The following is a 22,116-nucleotide window of genomic DNA, read 5'->3' as shown; positions in this document are numbered from 1 at the left end:
ATAGGTGAAAGGAAAAACACAGCAGGCACCTCTCGCATTGTCTGTCTTTTTTCCGGTTGAACATGGCAGCTCTGTGGAAAAACAGGAAATCATTCTGCTTAATCTCCTCGCTATGTTTTGGCAGACAAGGAAGCAAAAATAAGTGTGACAATTAGTGGTTATCATACCGCGATGTCGCTAATCTGTTTTAGTAAGAAATGAAGTATTGAGAGTTTTGAGTTAGTCTTGCATTGCAGAAATAGTTCATTGGACCCGTCAGAGTACACGTAGCACTATTTCAAGAAGATCAGATTTAAAAACGCTTAATTAAGCAATGGAACACATTTCTTGGTTCTATAACGTGATAAAACTATTTGGGATGTTGGTAAACACGAAAAAAGCTCAAAAATTACGAACCTTCGGCTCGTGATTTGTAAGCTTTCCTGGTGTTCTTCTAACATCCCAAGTGGCTTTATCACGTTAGAAAGGCGGAAAAAAATTGCACTCCATTGCTTTTATGACACAGTACATAAATAGTTACATACGGGCTCTCCAATCTGACAAAGCATCCGCTTGGAAACTGAATTCACCAATCAGACGATATGCACTATGTCCATTATGTTATAATATGAATTAGTATATTAAGGGAAGAAACATGTCCAATAATGTACGAAGTTGTTCAGATATAGTTTACAACATCTATGCCTGTACTTTTTTCACAATTTTCTCCAAAATATCCAACGGCACATTCGCAACTACGCGAATTGTTTCCAGTTTCGGTGCAGATTCCTCCATTTTGACAAGGTTTCTTGGCGCATGGGCCCGCTGCGGAGTAACAAGAACACTAACTTAGATATTTTCATAATTTTGTCAGGATGAATGGGTGTTTGAGAACTAACAGGAATCTGTTCTTATCCACAACGGAAAAAATTACCAAGGATAGAAAATAGGTCAAACATCGAATCGACTGTTAGCTCAATTCACATGTGTCATGCATTTACCTATTTCACAACTGTCTCCTGAATAACCCCCAGCACATTTGCAGTTGTACGTGTCGTTTTTAGTTTCTGTACAGACCCCTCCATTTAGACAAGGGTTCTTGCTGCATGGACCGACTGCAGTGGAACAAGAAAAGCACTTAATTCAACTATTTGAGATCAATATCAGCAGGCCTAACGATAGCATTGATTACGTTACTGAGGATTTTAAGTTAGATGTAATAGACAAGATCTGGTTGCTCCAAATATGCAATTGCTGTATCTCTTCTTATAATTCAAGATCATAAGTTGTATTTTAAAAGGAATATAATTGATAATGGTTATGGGATCGAGTGGAGTCCAATACCGTCTGTAATCAACCGGGTGATAAACAAAATAGGACAACCAGGAAGAAGGAGTCATTTTTTTAATCATGCAGAGCATGATTACAGAAAGAATTGGACGACACGAAGCCCTGCTACCAATTAATTGAAACTCCTAAAAAATTCGAGAAAGAAACTGGAGAACGGCTATACGTTTTCAGAAAAAAAGCAACAGACTCGGCGAAATGCGCGACAACAGTGCGTGCAAATCAAGCGTTTTGTCCACCTACATAGATATGACGTGTTAACTGTCCTTTTAACTTTTGAATGTCTTATTACCCAGTCCAGTAACAAGCATGACGCATACATTGTCCTAATAGTAATCAAATAGGGCTGGTGATATCTAGTCACCTTCGATAATTTTGATAAAGATCAGATTATAGGTTTAATAGTACAAAAGAAGAGATGTGTTTGGTTTTTTGGGCGCACAGTTATACCCGCAAATTTCTGTTCCTTACCGCAGTTAGCCCAAGATCGACTGTAACCTGCCCTAAGTGTACACCACAATCGGCTATGATCGGCCATGGTACAAGCGTTGTAGGTCTTTCCTCCATAGACAAAAGGAAAAACACAGCAGGCACCCTGCGGATTGTCGGTTTTTCTGCCAGGAAGACATGGCAGCTCTGTGGCAGAACAAAAAAAAATTGAGAGTGGAATAGGGAGGACGATTACTAGTACATGGGTGTCATAAATAGGGTTTTACCCTTTAAAAATTAAAGAATGAATTATCGAAAATATTGAGTTAGTCTTCCATTCTTCAAATGGCTCGTCCAACCGTCAAGAGCTAACATAGCACTATTTTAAGAAGATCGTGATTGAAAGGCTGTTAAAAAAGTTGAAATATTTAAAGTAAACAATATATCCAATATTGTAAAGTTCACAATTTATATGCCTGTATTTACTTTTTTCACAATTTTCTCCAGAATATTCAGCGGTGCATTTGCAACTGCGCGAATTGTTTCCAGTTTGGGTGCAGATTCCTCCATTTTGACAGGGTTTCTTGGCACATGGGCCCTCTGCGGAATAACGAGAAACACTACTCTAGATATGTTCATCCTTACAGTGGATGATTAAGGCATCTGAGATTAAAAGTAACAGGAATCTTTTCTAAACCACAGCAAGAAGTTAAAATACCAAGGATAGAGAGTAGGTCAAACACTGAATTGACTGTTAGCTGAATTCACAGTCCAAATGCATGTACCTATTTCGCAGTTGTCTCCAGAATATCCCCCAGCACATTTGCAATTGTACGAGTCGTTTTGGGTTTCTGTACAGACTCCCTCGTTCAGACAAGGGTTCTTGTGGCATGGACCGACTGCGGTGAAACAAACAAAACACTTCATTAAGCTCCTTTTTACTTCTGTTTCTATGAAATAACTATTTGAGATCAATATTAGCAAAACTCAGGCCGAAGGTATTGATTGTGTTACCCACTGGAGGATTCATAGTTTGACCTTACAAACAAAACCTAGTTGCTCCAAATATGCAGTTGTGGTGCCTCTTCTTATCAATGACGCTTATATCTCGTGCTTAAAAACTGTAATAGACAATGGTGATAGGATCGAATGTAGTCCTTGAAACGGGCTGGTGAAGACTAATCCCTTTCGAGAATTTCGTTATAGTTTTGATACAGCAGAAAAGAAGAAAAGTGTTTTTTGGGGAGGCACGCATGTAAGCCTGCGAATTTCTGTTCCTTACCGCAGTTAGCCCAAGATCGACTGTAGCCTGCCTTGAGTGTACACCACAATTGGCTATGATCGACCATGGTACAGGCGTTGTAAGTCGTTCCTCCGTAGGTAAATGGAAAAGTACAGCAGGCACCTTGGGGATTGTCGGTTCTTCTGCCAGGAGGACATGGCAGCTCTGTGGAAGGACGGAAAAACTTGCTTTACCTTCTGGGTATATTTTCAGAAAATTTGAAAGCGAAATGCGGAGGACGATTACTAGTACATGTATCACCTTTTATAAATGGGTGTCATATATGGGGTTTTAATCCCTTATTCAAAAATAAGGAATAAATTATTGAGAATGTTTAGTTAGACTTCCTCTGTACAAATGGGTCGCCCGACCATCCAGAGCTAACAAAGCACTATTTTAAGTGGATCATAATTCGAAAGTAGTTTAAAAAAAATTAAAGACTTATAAAAGACAATTATCCAGTATTGCATAACACAATTTGTATGATTGTCTGTACTTTTTTCACAGTTTTCTCCAGAATATTCAGCGGTGCATTCGCAACTGCGCGAACTGTTTCCAGTTTGGGTGCAGATTCCTCCATTTTGACAAGGTCTCTTGGCGCATGGGCCTGCTGCAGAGTAACAAGAAGGACTTGTTTAGATACGTTTATCCTTTCGTCTGGATGAATGAGGAATTTCAGACTAGAACTAACAGAAATCTGTTTGGTCGCGAGAAAAGTATTCATTTTCTGCATAACTCCAAAGGTGCAATTTAAAAATTCATATCTTGTGACTTCCCCAAAGTAATGAATACCTTATCTCAAATAAATCACGGCGGAAAAAATTTACCAAGGATAGCAAGTAGGTCCTACACTGAACTGACTGCTAGCTGAGTTTACGGTCATTATGCATGTACCTGTTTCACAATTGTCTCCAGAATATCCCCCAGCACATTTACAGTTGTACGAGTCATTTCTGGTTTCTGTGCAGACTCCCCCATTCAAGCAAGGGTTCTTGTCGCATCGACCGACTGAAGTGGAACAAGAAAATACTTCATTAATTGAGTACCTCCATAATTTTCTTTCTATTTAAAAACTATTTGAGATGAATAGTAATGAGATGAATGATGATTTAGAGTTAAAGCAAACAGACAAGACCTACAATAGTTGCTCCAAATATGTATTTTTTTATATCTCTTCTCGTCATTGTAGCTGCCAAATAGAGTTTTAAAGTGATTATATACTACAATAGTGCTTGTTTTATTTACGCACGCATTTCAACTCTGGACTTTCTCTTCCTTACCGCAGTTAGCCCAAGATCCACTGTAAGCAGCAGTGAGTGAACACCACAATCCGCTATGATCGGCCATGGTACAAGCGTTGTAGGTCGTTCCTCCATAGGTAAAAGGGAAAACACAGCAGGCGCCTTGGCGGTTGTCGGTTTTTTTGCCAGGCGGACATGGCAGCTCTGTGGAGGAACAGAAAAATTTGCTGTACCTTCTGGGTATATTTTCAGATAATTTTAGATGGAATTATAGGGGCGTTTTCTAATACATCTATCACCTTTTATAAGTGGATGTCATAAATGGGGTTTTAATTCCTTATTTTAAAATGAGAAATGAATTATTGAGAATGTTGAGTTAGTTTTCCATTGTACGAATGGCTCGTCCGACCGTCCAGAGCACACAAAGAACTATTTTAAGAGGATCAAACTTCAAAGGTAGTTAAAAAATTGAAATATTAGAGGTAAGAAATATGTCAAATATTGCATAATTCATAATTAATACGCCTGTATGTACTTTTTTCACAATTTTCTCCAGAATATCCAGCGCCACATTCGCAACTGCGGGAATTGTTTCCAGTTTGGGTGCAGATTCCTCCATTTTGACAAGGTTTCTTAGCGCATGGGTCCGCTGCGGAATAACAAGAAACAGCACTAAGTTAGACATGTTCATACTTTTGTTTAGATGAATTAGGTATTTGAGATTTAAAATACCAGGAATCTACCCAGTCGTGACAAAAATATTCATATTCTGCATAATTCCTAAAATGGCAATTTTTAATTCATATCTTGTGATTTCCACTTCGTAATGAATTTCGGATAAATCCCGGCATTACCAATGATAGTAAAAAGGGGTCAAGAACGGTATTGACTGTTATATGAATTCAGAGTTGTTATGTACGTACCTATTTCACAATTGTTTCCAGAATATCCCCCAGTACATTTGCAGTTGTACGAGTCGTTTTTGGTATCTGTACAGACCCCTCCATTTAGGCAAGGGTTCTTGTGGCATGAACCGACTAAAGTGAAACAAGAAAATACTTAGTTAAAGCACCTCCATACTTTTCTCGCTATTTTAAAACTATTGGAGATGAACATGAACAGCAACCTTTTTATTTGTAATAATGGTACATATTTGATGACTGATGATTTATAGTTAAACCCAACAGACAAGACCTAGTTGCTCCAAATATGCAATTTTTGTATTTCTTCTCGTGATTGTTTTATAACGAATATAAAGTACAATGATGCTTGTGTTTTGTTTTTTTTTTACTATGATTTTAACTCGCAGCTTTCTGTTCTTTACCGCAGTTAGCCCAAGATCCACTGTAGGTAGTAGTAAGGGAACACCATAATCGGCTATGATCGGACATGGTACAAGCGTTGTAGGTCGGACAAATAACGAGTAAGAATACTCAGCGATGCTACACAACAAAACGTCTAATAAGTTATTTATCAGTCAACAGATCAAATTGTTTTTTCAGTGCGAGCGAATTTCGCGGATATTTATTTACAATGAGTACGTAACAGAAATATGCGAAGTAGAAGGAAATTGGCGAGTTGTCGTGGTGCTGTTTCTATTTTCTTCAACAAATGATAAAATTTTATCGTCGTCTAACTGCTTATCTTCGTTTGATTTATCTAATAAACTTGGATCAATCTTCGCCAGCCATTCCGACTCTTTTCGTCGTCAGAAAAATAATTTAAATTCTCCGCCATTTTAAAATTTTGTAACTCCAATCCAATCCGTCGCTTGCGCGATGCGAGAAAACCTGTCTAACCAGTTCTCTGGAGTACAAATACCGCGTAATATTTGTGCGCGTCTTAGGCGTTATTTGTACTCTATGTATTATTATTATCCAACAACTCTCTGTAGTTGATGACTGATGATTGATACTTAAATCTACCTGACAAGACCTAGTTGCTCCAAATATGCAATTCCTGTATTTATTCTTATCATAATGATTGTAGCTGATAAATCGTGTTTGAAAACGAATACAAAGTACCATAGTGTTTGTTTTTTTTTGGCATTTATTTCAACTCTCGTCTTTCTGTTCCTTACCGCAGTTAGCCCAAGATGAACTGTAAGTGGGAGTAAGTGAACACCAAAATCGGCTATAATCGGCCATGGTACAAGCGTTGTAGGTCGTTCCTTTATAGATAAAAGGAAAAACACAGCAGGCACCTTGGTGATTGTCGGTTTTTCTGCCAGGAGGACATGGCAGCTCTGTGGAAGAGCAGAAAAATTTGCTTTACCTTCTGGGTATATTTTCAGATAATTTTAGAGGGAATTATGGGGACGTAGTACATGTATTACCTTTTATAACTGGATGTCTTAATGGAGTTTTAATTCCTTATTTTTGAATAAGGAATGAATTATTGAGAATGTTGAGTTAGTTTTCCATTGCGCGAATGGCTCGTCCGACAGTCCAGAGCACACAAAGAACTATTTTAATTAAGAAGATCAAAATTATTCAAAGGTGGTTAAAACATTGAAATATTAAAGGTAAGAAATATATCCAATACTGCATAGTTCACGATCTATATGACTGTACGTACTTTTTTCGCAATTTTCGCCAGAATATCCAGCGGCACATTTGCAACTGCGCGAATTGTTTCCAGTTTCGGTGCAGATTCCTCCATTTTGACAAGGTTTCTTGGCGCATGGGCCCGCTGCGGAGTAACAAGAAACAACACCAAATTAGATATGTTTATATTTATGTTTGGATCAATAAAGTAATTGAAATTAAAAATAACTGAATACTGTGCAGTTGTGACAAAACTATTTATTTTTTCTGCATCATTCCAAAAAAATACAATTCATAATTCATGTGTCATGACTTCCTCTCTGTAAGAATATCATATGTCGGTCAAATCACGGCGGGTAAAATCGTTACCAAAAGTAGAAAACATGGTCAAACATTGAATTTGGCTTCATCAACTGAGTCAAACATTGAATTTGGCTTCATCAACTGAGTCAATCTTGTAAATTGGCCGCCGTAGAGTTCCAAAGTTGACTTTTTGAGTGTCAGCACCTTGTCAGAGTGCTTCTTCGTCATTCACTCTGAGAAAGCGCTAACGCTCGAAACGTCAGCTTTGAAACTGTTAATGGTGGCCGATTTACTCTATCAACTCAGTTGATAAATCCGAGTTACCTTGTTACTCCCATTGACGCAGCACCGCAGTTTCTTTAGAAACCTACCCCCTTTATTCCCACATTAAATTGACTATTAGCTGAATTCAGAGTCGTTACGCATGTACCTATTTCGCAATTTTCTCCAGAATATCCCCCAGCACATTTGCAGTTGTATGAGTCGTTTTTGGTTGCTGTACAGAACCCTCCATTTAGGCAAGGGTTCTTGTCGCATGGACCGACTGTAATAGAAAAATAAAATACTTAATTAAGAAAGAAAGAAGAAAGAAAGTCTTAAGCACTCTCAACAACAAACGTGTCTAGTTACAATGATAAGGTTGAGATCGGACGTCAGCATTGTCAGGCGCCTCTGGCAGCCGCTTCAGTCCATGTAACGATCTCACCTCCCCACCCATCCCACCACAGGGGAGGACATCCACCACACAGTAATCTCGTGCGTGAGAAATTAACGTCTCCTAACCCTAGCCCTGCGGGAGACGGGGCCTACGGTTTATTCGTCCTTATCCGAGAAGACTAGAATATCTATCCATTTCTTGATATTAAAGAAAGGTAGTAAATTCTCCTCAGTTATTTTAAGACCATGAGTATTGGTCCGGCCAGGGCCCGAACCCTCGACCTCCCGCACAACACAATCCGGCGCTCTAACTAATTGAGCTAACTGGGAGGCGGATTAAGGACCTTTATATTATTCTTTCTGACTATGAACTCAGTTTACATGAATATTGGCAGCAACCTTGTTAGTTCTAATAGGAGCATATATTTGATGACTGATGATTTATAGTTAAACCTATTGGACAGTTGCTCCAAATATGGAATTTTTTCTTCTCATCATAATAATTGTAGCTGATAAATCTTGTTCTAAAACGATTATATACTACAGTATTGCTTATTTGGGCACACAATTCAACTTGCTGCTTTCAGTTCCGTACCGCAGTTAGCCCAAGATGTACTGTATATAGCAGTAAGGGAACACCACAATCGGCTATAATCGGCCATGGTACAAGCGTTGTAGGTCGTTCCTTTATAGATAAAAGGAAAAACACAGCAGGCTCCTTGGTGATTGTCGGTTTTTTTGCCAGGCGGACATGGAAGCTCTACGGAAGAACAAAAAGATTTGCTTACCTTCTGGGTATATTTTCAGTTAGTTTTAAAGGAAAATATGAGAACGTTTTCTAGTACATCACCTTTTATAACTGGATATCATAAATGGGGATTTAATTCCTTATTTTTAAATAAGGAATGAATTATTGAGAATCTGAGTTAGCCTTCCATTGTACGAATGGCTCGTCCGACCGTCCAGAGTTCACAAAGCGCTACTTTAAGAGGAACGAAATTCGAAGGTGGTTAAAAAAGTTAAAACATTAAAACATTAAAGGTACGAAATATATCCAATATTGTATAGTTCACAATCTATATGACTGTATGTACTTTTTTCACAATTTTCTCCAGAATATCCAGCGGTGCATTCGCAACTGCGCGAATTGTTTCCATTTTCGGTGCAGATTCCTCCATTTTGACAAGGTTTTTTGACGCATTGGCCCGCTGCGGAATAACAAGAAACAAGACTAAGTTAGATATGTTCATACTTTTACTTGGATGAATTAGGTATTTGAGATTGATAATGCCAGGAATCTACCCAGTCGTGACAAAAGCATTCATTTTTTGCATAATTCCTAAAATGGCAATTTTCAATTCATATCTTGTGACTTCCTCTTCGTAATGAAAACCATATTTCGACAAAATCACGGCGGGAGAAAAATTACTAATGATAGAAAAAAAGCGTCGAGCACGGAAATGACTGTTATGTGAATTCCCAGTTGTTATATGTACGTACCTATTTCACAATTGTTTCCAGAATATCCCCCAGCACATTTGCAGTTGTACGAGTCGTTTTTGGTATCTGTACAGACCCCTCCATTTAAGCAAGGGTTCTTGTGGCATGGACCGACTAAAGTGAAACAAGAAAACACTTGGTTAAGCACCCCCATACATTTCTTGAAATTTAAAAACTATTGGAGATGAACATTAACAGCAACCTTTTTATTTCTAATAATGGTACATATTTGATGACCGATGATTTAGAGTTAAACCAAGACCTAGTTGCTCCAAATATGCAGCTATCTTGTGTCTCATCATTGTAGCTGCTAAATCATATTTTAAAACGGATCTAATGGTACTTGTGTTTTTTTTTTTTTTGTCTATGATTTTAACTCGCTGCTTTCTGTTCTTTACCGCAGTTAGCCCAATTTCCACTGTAGGTAGCAGTAAGTGAACACCAAAATCCGCTGTGATCGGCCATGGTACAAGCGTTGTAGGTCGTTCCCCTATAGATAAAAGGAAAAACACAGCAGGCATCTTGGCGATTGTCGGTTTTTTTGCCAGGAGGACATGGCAGCTCTGTGGAAGAACAAGAAAATTTGCTTGGTGTTCTGGGTATATTCTCAGTTAATTAAGAAGCGCAACATGAACATTAGACTACTCGGTGTACCATCCCTATTGTAATGGGCGTCGTTTGTAGGGTTTAATAGAAAATAATTTATTTGGTATGTCTTATCGGTCTTGAATTAGATAAATGGCACGTCACACTGTCCAGAGCACCCATAGCACTATTTTGGGAAGGTCGTTATCAAAATCTAAAGGAGTTCCATTAAAATGAAGTAATATCAATATTGCATGTGTTGCTCATACACAGATTACAATGAATGTGCTTGTACTTTTTTCACAATTTTCTCCGGAATATCCAGCGGCACATTCGCAACTGCGTGAATTGTTTCCAGTCTCGGTGCAGATTCCTTCATTTCGACAAGGTTTCTTAGCGCATGGGCCCGCTGCAGAGCAACAAGAAACAACGCTGATTTAGATATGTTCATCCTTTTGTTGGATGATTGACTAAGAATGGCTATTTGAGGTAAAGAAGAGAATATGAAGTGAGAGAACTTATTCCCTATACACACCCCTATTTCAATGATAATTTTTCAATTTTTTTTTAGTGCACGTTCCTACGGTATGACTATTTTGAGAACAACAGCTGATTGGTTAGTGTTTTTTAGGTGGAATGTGCTGTGTTATACTGATTTGGCGACCTGTGGTTTGTTCAGTTTGAGATTATAAACCGTTCGTACTCTCGTGGTCCAAATATGCAATTTTTAACTCATATCATGTGGTTTCTCCATTCGCAATGAATACTATTCGTCGTCGGAATCATCTCGGGAAAAAACATGAAGGATAGTAGTAGTAGTAGTAGCAGCAGCAGCAGCAGCAGCAGCAAAAGTTTAATGTCTTTACGTGGGGCATGGTTACCCATATTGCCCGAGCCAGAGGCTCATGTACGAAACGCAAGACAACAACCCACCCATCCCACCCCAGGGGAGGACATTCATCACACAGCAATCTCGTACGTGGGAAATTAACGTCTTCTATCCCTAACCCTGCAGGAGACGGGACCTCCATTTATTCGTCCCTATCCGAGAGGACTAGAATATCTAAACCATTTCTTGATATTATAGAAAGGCAGCATATTCTTCTCAATTATTCTAAGACCTTGAGCGTTGGTCCGGCCGGGGCTCGAACCCTCGACCTCCCGCACATCAGTCCAGCGCTCTATCCATTGAGCTAACCGTGGGTTAGGATAGGAAATAACACAAACATTTGTCCGACTGTTAGTTCGATTCACAGTCGTTATGGATGTACCTATTTCACAATTGTCTCCAGAGTATCCCATGGCACAGTCGCAGCTGTACGAGTCATTTTTGGTTTCTGTACAGACTCCTCCATTCTCACAAGGTCTCCTGTAGCAAGAGCCGACTGTGAAGGAACAAAAAAAACACTAAATTGATGTGGTTCATACTTTTTTTTCTTTTAACAAACTATTAAGGCCCGACAATGCATTTGTTTTTGAAGAATATGGTTTTATCCACCGAGTTGATAATGTAAATTAACCACGGTAAACGAAACGTCGAAACTCTTTAGGTAGCCAATTTTATATCATCAATCAGTTGATAAAACCAAAATTACCTTGTTACTCCCACAGATGGAGCAGTACAGTTTCTTTAGAAACTTACCCCCTTTATACATTGACTTGATGACCGAGGATTCATAGCTAAATCGAACGGACAAGACCTAGTTACTCTAAATATGCCTTGTTGTATCCCTAATAAGATAAGATGATTCATTTAGCGTCAAATATGTACTGGGGGTTCCCAATCTTCCAAGGCCTTAGGCTGATGATATTAGTGTTTGAATAGCCAAAAAACTAAAGAATATACGTGCTAAAACCTATGAAAAACTAAACTGAAAAGAAATAAGATCTGGAGACTACATACACTAATACATTTTTTTTGGTCAAATCTGGAGATAATTGCGATGTGATTAGTAAGTGTATGGTTTATCGAAATGTGTACGTACCATTAAGTCCATAAAAATATAAATAAAATAACATTATAAGCAATTGTTGCGTCAGCAACAAATAAATTTCAAATTATTTTTTAAAACGTCTTTGTTAAGATGACATATTAAGTTGATTTTTTTTTCAGGTCTGATTTTCGCTATTGCATAAATAGCGCTCTCTACTGCGAGGATCATGTATCATACGTATCTAATACCGCAGTTCAAAATATATGAACTTCATATATTTCATTGCAATTGATTTATCATCACGGGTTTATTACGAATCAACTTAACGGCCTGCTCCCAGTTGGCTTGTTAGCTCAATTGGTAGAGCGCTGCACTAGTATCGCAGAGGTCAGTGGTTCGAATCCCGTACAGGCCTGATTTTTTTTCAGGTCTGATTTTCGCTATTGCATAAATAGCGCTCTCTACTGCGAGGATCGTGCATCATACGTATGACATTTAAGTGCGCTCTTTTGCAAATGATGGCAGCTTATTCCAAAGGCGAGAAATGATGAACTAGCGCGACCCGTGGATAAATCGGCTGTTTCAATAATTTTGAATTATCTACCAAAAGAACTAAACGTTTTCGACACTATGTGATCATCAGGAGAAAATTATTATTTTTAAAATACAATGTAATTTTGTTCTAGTTCAGCCAACTGCCTCTCAGATTGTATGTTATGACTCGGGGTTTGAATAAATTCGTCATATTTCATAAGGAATTTTCCTTAAAACTTTTAAAGAATATCGTCAGCGATTGTTGCAATCGTCTGTGTTCTAATGTTTTCATGCCTAACATCTCAAGGATTGAGTCGTAATAAGTACTTTTTCCATTTTCATTATTTTTTGTTGTCCATAAGCATTATTTAGAGTTCTACCTATACCAAGGAGTAAAGGATTACAACATTCAAAATTTGGTGATAAAAAACTCCTATATAAAAGAAACAGAAAGTGTGAAGTAATTGAGCGCTAAAGGCGACAGAATGCAGCTATTATAGCATAATTATGCTCTCTTTAACAATATATTTGTATGTTCTTTGGCAGATAACTTATTTTCCAAATAAATAAGCTGATAACTCCTGGTTTATACCAAATCTTTCAAGGTATAGTAGTACGAAAGCGTTTTTTATCAATTTTCTTTTTATGAGCATTTAAACTCTTTACGTTCTGTTCCTTACCGCAGTTAGCCCAAGATCCACTGTAAGCAGCAGTGAGTGAACACCACAATCCGCTATGATCTTCCGTAGTACAGGCGTTGTAGGTCTTTCCTCCATAGTTAAATGGAAAAACACAGCAGGTACCCCTAGGATTGTCTGTCTTCTTGCCAGGTGGACAAGGAGGCTCTAAACACCTACTAAGGACTGCAAGAGGCGACAAACATCCGAGATATTTGTGAGACCAAAAAAAAAATCCTGGTGTCAGAGATCTCGACTCGAAAAGAGGCACAGTATCGTTATGAATCCCCCAAGATATTTAAAATTATACGAAATAAGTCGTCAACTGACGTCGCTTGAAAGGACTCATTATTTGACAATTTGCAAAAGGTCTGCGGATTTCATTTCTTTTTTTTTTTGAAACGGTCTTAAGTGTCCCTGTCTGAGAAAGTGTTCCAGGAGCCAAAAGTGGTGGTCAACCGATTTGGCTGAAACTTGGCGCAAAAGTTGAGTGTGATAAGATATTTCAAAAGCCACTTTGGCTCAGTTCTCTGACAGTTTGTTCTGGAGTTTCAGGAGGGGGGTCCCATTTGTGGCCTATGGAGCACCAAAAATTCATCATTCTAGGTGGCATTTTGAAAGTGCTATAAAACTCCATTGGTGAATTGTGCTGCCAAATAAGTTTTACCATGAACTCTATTATAGTGGAGCTTTTACTTCATAAATGTAACTTTGTTCTCAAGCGATTAGACAGAGAGGGGCATGGGGCAAAAGTTAGGTCAAATTTGAGGTCAAAATCACTACCCAAAATTGCCATTTTTCAAAAACCATAACATTCACCTGCCTTCTTGCATAACTTTCATACCAAATCCAGTGTGTACTTTAGTGACCCATTTATCAAAATCAGTTGAGTAAATTTTGGCGTATTAAGCTTTGTTAAGTTTTTGGCACAAACTCTCCATGCCCCTCTAAGGCCAAGCAAAATGGAATTTTGAGCATTATTCATGCTATAAACAGACCAAAGTCTTGACATAAAGCATTTATTTTGTATTTGGCGAGTGCGGAAAATGAAACATTAAAGCCAAATCAATGTCATTATCTAGAAATACCTCGACTCATAGCTTAAAATTACTCTGAGAAGGCCTCTGATTAGCACTGCAAACACCCAGCGGTTTAGCAAAATAAAGGTAATTTTTTTCCAATGAAAACCTAGTAACCATCATAGAACACAAATGATGATGTTCTGACCAAGATATGACAATATTTTTAAAGATGCTTGAATTTCCTCTGATTTATATTTTTCAGGTCATATCTCCATCTATACTAATTACTCACAAGCATGCAAAGTCTCTACATTTTGTCAGACCCATTTTTTGATTCAATATTAAGTGAGCTTAAAAAAAAACGACCGTTAACAGTTAAAATTTTGATAGCCTTGCTAGCTCCTGTAAATACGCATGATGGCATCGGTAAAAGAGCAGGATGATACATACAGGTTGTAGTGAGTGGCGTCCAGCTGACTTGTGATCCATCCGATTTCCCTAGTACGTTAGAGCTGACTAAATCAAATCATCCGGCAGTAAATAAGAAATCCACAGTTAGGAGAGCTGGATAACAAATATTTTGCGTTGCAGTTCATATGAAACTGTTTATAACTGTTTATCTTTGGTTGAGGCTCGCTTTCCTGGCTGCGGGATAATTTTACTTGGTGACTTCAATAAAACTCTGTTAAAGAAATCTTCGCGCCTTAGTAACGGATTTAATTTGAAGCAAATCGTTACCTTTCCAACTCGCGGCAGAAATACCTTAGATCCGGTGTTAACAAATGTGAAGGAGTTCTATGCCCCTCCGATCCAGCGCCCTGCTCTCGGTTTGTCCGATCATTTCTCTGTGGAAGTTCAGCCGCTCGTGCGTTCCCAACAACTAAGAACTAAACTTATTGTGAAATCGAGGGACTTACGGCCTACAACGCGTATGGCTATGCACACGTATCTTGGAAATGTGGACGTTAAGACACTTATCGATAGTAAAGATTCTTGCAAGGGCAAAGTGGAAATGCTGGAGACCATAGTTAAGACCGGAATGGACATTCTCCTCCCCCTGAAGTCTAAGTCGGTACAAACCAACGAGCCGCCCTGGGTCAATCAACAATTGAAGGGTCTCATTCACAGCCGCCAAAAGGCCCTCGCTCAAGGCGACCAGGAGCAGTACCGCACCCTACGAAACCGCGTTAATCGTGAGAGGAAAGTATGCCGTGCAAAGTTCTATAACTCCAAGGTTGAACATCTGAAGGACTGTAAACCCGCAGTTTGGTGGCGTGAGGTAAAGAAGCTCAGTGGTATGTCAGACGCAGCTTCTAGAGGCGTTAATCCAGCTACCCTCTACCAACATATTGATTGTGGTCAGAGAGGTTCGCCTCCAAGCACGATAGACATTGCTAACACCATCAACCAGGCGTTCTTGGCTTCTATGCGCGTCTTCACCCCCCTTTCACCTAACACCTCAGCCAACTCTGACCAGGAGAGTGCTTTCCAGGTATCAGAATTCTCTGTTTTAAAGAAGCTATCCGCCTTAAATCCAACTAAGGCAACCGGTCCGGACGGAATCCCCGGTTGGCTTCTTAAAGAGAATGCAGATTTACTAGCACTGCCTGTGACTGATATCCTTAACTGTTCGTTTAAGGAAGCACGGTTGCCTCAGTCTTGGAAGGACGCTAACATCACTCCAGTACCAAAGCAGAATCCAATACACGATGTAAACAAACATCTACGTCCAATATCCCTAACTCCCGTGCTTTCTAAGGTTGCTGAAGATTTCGTCGTGGAGAGTTTCCTCAAGCCTGTTGTGTTGGCGAAAGTGGATGTACGGCAGTTTGGGACTGTGCCAGGTTCCAGTACGACACAAGCACTAATAAGCATGGTCCACTCATGGCTTAGTGCTACGGATGGGAACGGTGCAACTGTCAGAACCATCCTCTTTGACTTCCGCAAGGCGTTCGACCTTATTGACCACCAGATCCTAGTTCAGAAGCTCATTTCATACGATCTTCCAAGCGGAATAATTGACTGGATAGTGGACTTTCTGTCCTGTCGCCGACAACGTGTTAAACTTAGTCAGGACTGTTACTCGGAGTGGGGGGCCATCCCATCAGGGGTCCCACAGGGCACAAAACTTGGCCCCTGGTTATTTACTATTATGATAAACGACCTCATCATCCCGGGTACAGACATGTGGAAATATGTCGATGACTCCACTATTTCTGAAACAGTCATGAAGTCTGAGGTCAGCAAAGTCCAACAAGCGGTTGACGAACTCGCGACGCAAGCTTCTGCTGACAAGTTCCAATTAAATGAAACCAAGTGCAAGGAACTGCGCATAACATTCAGTCACTCTAGAAAGAACTTTGATCCAATTAAGGTTAATGATCAGGACTTAGAGTGTGTAGAGCAAGCAAAGATCTTAGGTTTGCAGATATCTTGCGATCTTACGTGGAATAATCACGTATCCGAAGTTGTAAAGAAAGTAAACAAGCGCCTGTATTTTTTGCGTCAGCTTAAGCGTGCACAGGTCAAGTCGGAGGAACTTTTGCTCTTCTATTTGACTTGTATTAGGCCTGTCACTGAATATGCATGCCCTGTTTATCATCATAGCCTCCCGCAATACCTTTCAGTAGATCTTGAGAGATGTCAAAGGCGAGCTTTACGTATTATCTATCCAGATTGTTCGTACAATGAGGCGCTTCTTTTGACTGGTCTAGTTCCCTTACACAACCGCCGCGAGTTCTTATGTGATAAGCTTTTTAATTCCATCCTGTCTAATCCCTCGCACAAGCTCTATAGCTTACTACCTCCCAAGAATGAGTGCGAAGTCAATTTAAGGAGTCAGCACTCTTTTACTACACGGCGCCTCCACACCATTCGTACTCGAAATAGTTTTATCCATCACTATGTCCATAAAGCAATGATGTAATATTGTTTTTCTCTTAATTATATATTTTTGTCTTTTTAAATTAGTTCTTCTTAGCCATGTATTTTTTGTAGTATATATTTTATTGTAAATCAAACGTAATTCAGCCTGTGGCTGCAAGGTTTTTGATAATAAACTATCTATCTATCTATCTGAAACATGCCATTAGACAGAGAAGGGCTGATGAAGGGCTAACGCTCGAAACGTCAGCTTTTTTACTCGTTACGGTGGCCAATCTACAATTTCAACTTATTTGATATAACCAAATGATCTTCTCTTGACAGAGAGTTCGCGAAAGCTGAAATCTTCATACTAAACCGCCGCCTGGTTAGCTCAATTGGGAGAGCGCCGGACTGCTGTGCGGGAGGTCGAGAGTTCAATACCGGCCGGACCAACACTCAGGGTCTTAAAATTAACTGAGAAGAATATGCTTCCTTTCTTTAACATCAAGAATTGGTTAGATATTCTAGTCTTCTCGGATAGGGACGAATAAATGGAGGTCCCGTCTCCTGCAGGGTTAGGGGCAGGAGACGTTAATTTCCCACGCACGAGATTACTGTGTGATGGATGTCCTCCCCTGGGGTGGGTTGGGTGGGTTACAGGACCCCCGTTGATACCAGTGTTTACTACACTGAAGGGGCTATCCTGTATAAATATAAGATGTCTGTCTGTCTATTCTGAAACTTGTGTCCAAAACCCTTTTCATAGGAAAAAAATTAAGAAAAGTTTTTTGGACGGGAAGTTGAGTGGACCGCTCTTAGTGAGAGTGACACTAAAAAAGCCATTTGCTACATTTATGCGGGTGTATGAGCCCTTTCTGATATTTTTAATTACCTGTACTTGTAGCTTTGGTATCACCCAATCTTCCTCTCGCCCTGGACGCACGTGACCCCTTGTACTTGTGTTTTAACCAAGTAGTCATGTCATTATCGCGAGACAACAAAGGAGTCATTCCTGTTTCGTGCAGAGCCCAAGACGCGGCACCGCACTGATCATTTACCTCTCCAAAGGAACAAAGCGCCATCGTAAAATTATCCTGAAACTTCTTATCGATATGCTTTTAATACTTGTTCAGGACACAAACATTTACACTTGAATAGGGGGAGGAGTGGAAACTCGGTCCAGTCCTAATACTCTCACGGTCACTTTATTTTCAATTAAAAACCAGCCTAACAAAATATAGAGACTTTGCGTGCTTGGAGTTATATCTGTAAGGAAATATGGCTTAACAAACATAGATCAGAGAAAATTCAATCATCTTAAAATATATTGCCATATCTAGGTCAGAACATCATCATGTGTGTTCTATGATGGGTACTAGGTTTTCATTGGAAAAAAATTACCTTTATTTTGCTAAACCGCTGGGTGTTTGCAGTGCTAATCAGAGGCCCTCTTGGAGTAATTTTAAGCTATGAGTCGAGGTATTTCTAGATAATTCATTTTCACTCACCAAATACAAAATAAATGTTTTATGTCAAAACTTTGGTCTGTTTATAGCATAAATTATGCTCAAAATTCCAATTTACTTGGCCTTAGAGGGGTATGGAGAGTTTGTGCCAAAAACTTACAAAGCTTAATACGCCAAAATTTACTCAACTGATTTTGATAAATGGGTCACTAAAGTACAAACTGGATTTGGTATGAAAGTTATGCAAGAAGGCAGGTGAATGTTATGGTTTTTTGAAAAATGGCAATTTTGGGTAGTGATTTTGACCTCAAATTTGACTTAAATTTAGCCTCAAGTCCCTCTCTGTCCAATCGCTTCAGAACAAAGTTACATTTATGAAGTAAAAGCTCCACTATAGTAGAGTTCATGGTCAAATTCATTTGGCAGCACAATTCACCAATGGAGTTTTATAGCACTTTCAAAATGCCACCTAGAGGGATGAATTTTTGGTGCTCCATAGGCCACAAACGATACCCCCACTGAAACTCCAGAACAAACAGTCAGAAAAGTAAGCCAAAGTGGCTTTTGAAATATCTTATCACACTCAACTTTTACGCCAAGTTTCAGCCAAATCGGTTGACCACCACTTTTGGCTCCTGGAACACTTTCTCAGACAGGGACACTTAAAGCTCATTGAAGACCAAAGCCATGTAGGAAACGGAAATTGTTACGTTATATGTGCAATAATTATTTAACAAATGTTTCATTAGGCGAACCCTTAGGAATGCTGGGTAAATGCTACTAAATTTATGACAGACTTACCACAAAACATGTTAACGCCCCAAATGAGAATTGCCAACATAAATGCCGTTGACTTCATAGTGTCTGATAAAACTCGTTTGAATCTTAAAAATTAAAAAAAAATACTTCAATACTAGAAAGTTGAATTAACTTTCCATAAGGTACTTTCTTTTTTTCTGGTAATAGTTTTTTTGTAGCAGTAGCGGAATTTATAATCATTTCCTAGTTTAATGATTACTTCCATTTTGCAACTTTCAAAACTTATTGACTCAGTTCCTAAACTCTGTCTGGAGGGAGTTCAGAACAGTGCCAATTTGTTATACAAGTTCTAAGTGAACAGATTTTTTTTGTTATTTCTTGGAATTGATAAGTGATTTGAAAAGAGAAAAAAATTAAAATTCTCCCCTAAAAAGAAAAACACAAATTTGATGGAGTTCAGTCCCTAAAAATGTTCGTTGACTAAAGAGAAAAATTAGTGAAAAGTAGCTTGCAGAGCAGCCGAAAATTTGGCGAGCGAATGCAGAGTACTTTTTTGATAAAAATTATACCTGTTATCTTTAATTTTGACAGCAGCGGAAGGCTGAGGTCAAAAAGATTATTTACAACGCTTGTGAGAGTTTTTGTTTACTCGCATCTACGGCCAGAAATCTGTTGTGTTGAAAAATTTTAAAACTCTTAGCTTTAAAACAAAATCATCTGGTGTGCAATACCCCAAGAACATATCCACACTTTCAAATTATATATTTACGGGGCAAACGAATGGTCCGAAATTGGTGAAGCTCCACTTTTGTCAGCAATGACAGACTTCATTTTCCATCCATGATTCGGATAGCATTTGGGAATCGAAGTATTGTTAACTCGAGAGCTTTCTCCGTCGCTTTTAAGGCTTAAAATACCACCACTTTTCAAATCATGAATTCGCTTTTCATTAACAGCTCCCAAAAGTGTGTTTCAATCGGGATGAAACGGAAAAAGCATCTTGAAAATCGTAAACTCGCGGCCAAACTGGTCGGAAGGTCGCAGTCAATCGCAGAGGAAATTTTTCCGTTTCAAGGCATTTGCTTGCTGACGTCTTGCTAGCGTGCATGAACAATACGGTTATGAGGCACTCACACTATTGAAGTTGGGTACCTTAGTTTGCAAGCTATGTTGTAAACCTCCATAAACAGATGCCAATATTGTCGAATCGTCAGGAACTATCGCCGACAACAGTACTTTTCGATACAAATGTCAACTGGACAATCAGTTTACAGTATAAGTGTCGTGACTCAAATTGATTCCACGCGGCTGAGCTCTCTAAAATTTCTTGATCAAAACTTTTGTTCTGTGTGTGTATATTCATTTTTAGGCCAAAAATATAAATCAGGTGGTACTTACTCTCAAAAACAAAGTTCCTTCTCAGCTCTTAAATGTTTCTGTTTACTTCTTACTTCAGTTCTTTCGTGAAAGTTCTTTGCAAAGTACCTTAAATATGAATGACCTTACTAGCCGTTCGTAACCGCATTTAAAGATCTGAAGACGCACACTTATCCAAAGAATGTTCATATCAGGTTGATTTTACTTTAGCACAATTTCCTGGTGATTTGTCTATTGTATGTGACGCCAAGCACGTCCTCGGGTAAAAGACTATAAAAACGCTACCAAGTTTCTCACTTCCTATATTCATTAAAACTACCGTCCTTTCTGTCGCTTTTTGCCCTTGTTGTGAACTTCATTCCATACATATTTCAAGCCTTAAAGTGCTTCTAAAAAAAGAAGAAGTTGTCACATAGTCGTGTTTGCATGCTAACCAAGTAAAAAGAGTATGTTTGAAACTTCTTTGGAAGTAACGTGGGAACTCATTCAGAAATGAGATCGCTCACAAGCTCAACAGAAGTCACCACATCCCATAATTTACTAATAGTCTCCCTCGTAGCTACCTGATCTCGTCTGTTCCTAATCAGCTAGTGGGAAAGTGAGATAGCTGCCGCTAGCGCTAAAACGGTCCTCCTCAGACTTTCCGTCCGCCAAAGCTGTTCCTTTCATTTTCTGAAAGTGTCAATTTCACAGATTTTGTCGTGTGCGCTGTGACTGCAAGGATATTTGCCTTACTGGATCTTTTCTTCCTACAAGTTACAAGGTGCATTCATATCAGTTAACATAAAATATGGAAACTTGGAGTGAAAACTATAGCATACCACGGTAACCAGAGGAGATCCTTCCCTTCTACCATTATTTGCATATCGAAAATTCATCAAATTCAAGGACAGAAAGTCCACTAAGTCGGGCTAGAAAGGCACATCAGACCAAACGTCATATTCTTATGAAGTCACTGCTTGACCCGTGGGTATCTATCTAGCTTTCATCGACCAACAATTTAACATCATCGCAGAACAGTGTGTTTACTCAATTATCGCTCGTTTCAAATATCAGTTACATAATTCCAAAATTAAAAGTGACAAATACATCTAGTGGATTGCTTAAACTTTTTTTTTAATCATATGTAAAAAAGACGTTAAGTCCCTATGACCCTGATTTGTCAAACGGGATAAGTCACACCAACTTAGTAAATATTTGGACGCGCCTTTTCAAATAATCACCGCCATGATCTCAAAGTAAAAGAATACATTTTTGCACTCTGGTTGCTGTAGACATACTAAAGTGAATTCGTAACGTTTGTTACTAATTATATATGCTAATGAGAAGAAAAAATAAGAACAGTCTTCAACATTTATTCAAATTCATTTTGACCGCTGAAGTTTTCCCCGCGAAAATTTCCCAATCAGCTGATGGTGCAAATGGCAATGGTTTTTCTCGAGTGGCGGTCACTATTAAGTCACAAAAATCAGGAAAAATGCAAGTATATTCAAAATAACTAAGCGTATGAAGGCACATCCATGGCCTCTTGGCTCCACAGAATTTTCCTGGTTCGTTCATGGCTAACTTCGGTAACACTTGTTTGAACAGTCCGGTACATTTCAACGTGATTA

General features: G+C 38.9%; 1 protein-coding gene across 4 annotated transcripts in view; it reads right to left on the bottom strand.

The window, feature by feature from the left end:
- LOC111319645 (uncharacterized) overlaps positions 1-21,474 on the bottom strand; it is a 26,853-nt gene extending 5,379 nt beyond the window's left edge. The window contains exons 1-25 of one of the 4 annotated variants that reach the window (XM_088741238.1): positions 21,325-21,474; positions 21,067-21,252; positions 19,169-19,251; positions 13,018-13,200; positions 11,141-11,254; positions 10,165-10,278; positions 9,683-9,847; positions 9,285-9,398; positions 8,879-8,992; positions 8,380-8,544; positions 7,558-7,671; positions 6,856-6,969; positions 6,359-6,523; positions 5,202-5,315; positions 4,814-4,927; positions 4,318-4,482; positions 3,932-4,045; positions 3,534-3,647; positions 3,038-3,202; positions 2,541-2,654; positions 2,242-2,355; positions 1,798-1,962; positions 981-1,094; positions 691-804; positions 1-71 (exon numbers count right to left, since the gene is read on the bottom strand). The exon at positions 1-71 is cut by the window's left edge and continues 94 nt beyond it. In XM_088741238.1, the coding sequence (XP_088597364.1) occupies positions 1-71; positions 691-804; positions 981-1,094; positions 1,798-1,962; positions 2,242-2,355; positions 2,541-2,654; positions 3,038-3,202; positions 3,534-3,647; positions 3,932-4,045; positions 4,318-4,482; positions 4,814-4,927; positions 5,202-5,315; positions 6,359-6,523; positions 6,856-6,969; positions 7,558-7,671; positions 8,380-8,544; positions 8,879-8,992; positions 9,285-9,398; positions 9,683-9,847; positions 10,165-10,278; positions 11,141-11,254; positions 13,018-13,200; positions 19,169-19,226 (2,898 nt within the window). In that variant the 5' untranslated portion in view covers positions 19,227-19,251; positions 21,067-21,252; positions 21,325-21,474. Of the gene's footprint in view, positions 72-690; positions 805-980; positions 1,095-1,797; positions 1,963-2,241; positions 2,356-2,540; positions 2,655-3,037; positions 3,203-3,533; positions 3,648-3,931; positions 4,046-4,317; positions 4,483-4,813; positions 4,928-5,201; positions 5,316-6,358; positions 6,524-6,855; positions 6,970-7,557; positions 7,672-8,379; positions 8,545-8,878; positions 8,993-9,284; positions 9,399-9,682; positions 9,848-10,164; positions 10,279-11,140; positions 11,255-13,017; positions 13,201-19,168; positions 19,252-20,524; positions 21,012-21,066; positions 21,253-21,324 lie in introns of those variants that run through there. The other 3 variants (XM_088741240.1, XM_088741239.1, XM_088741241.1) reach the window with 3 other exon arrangements.
- Positions 21,475-22,116: the final 642 nt, after the last annotated feature.

Source organism: Stylophora pistillata, chromosome 12 (assembly GCF_964205215.1).
Source record: "Stylophora pistillata chromosome 12, jaStyPist1.2, whole genome shotgun sequence".
NCBI classification, from domain to species: Eukaryota; Metazoa; Cnidaria; class Anthozoa; order Scleractinia; family Pocilloporidae; genus Stylophora; species Stylophora pistillata.
The sequence above is the reverse complement of the archived record's forward strand: the minus strand, read 5'-3'. Positions and strand labels throughout refer to the sequence as shown.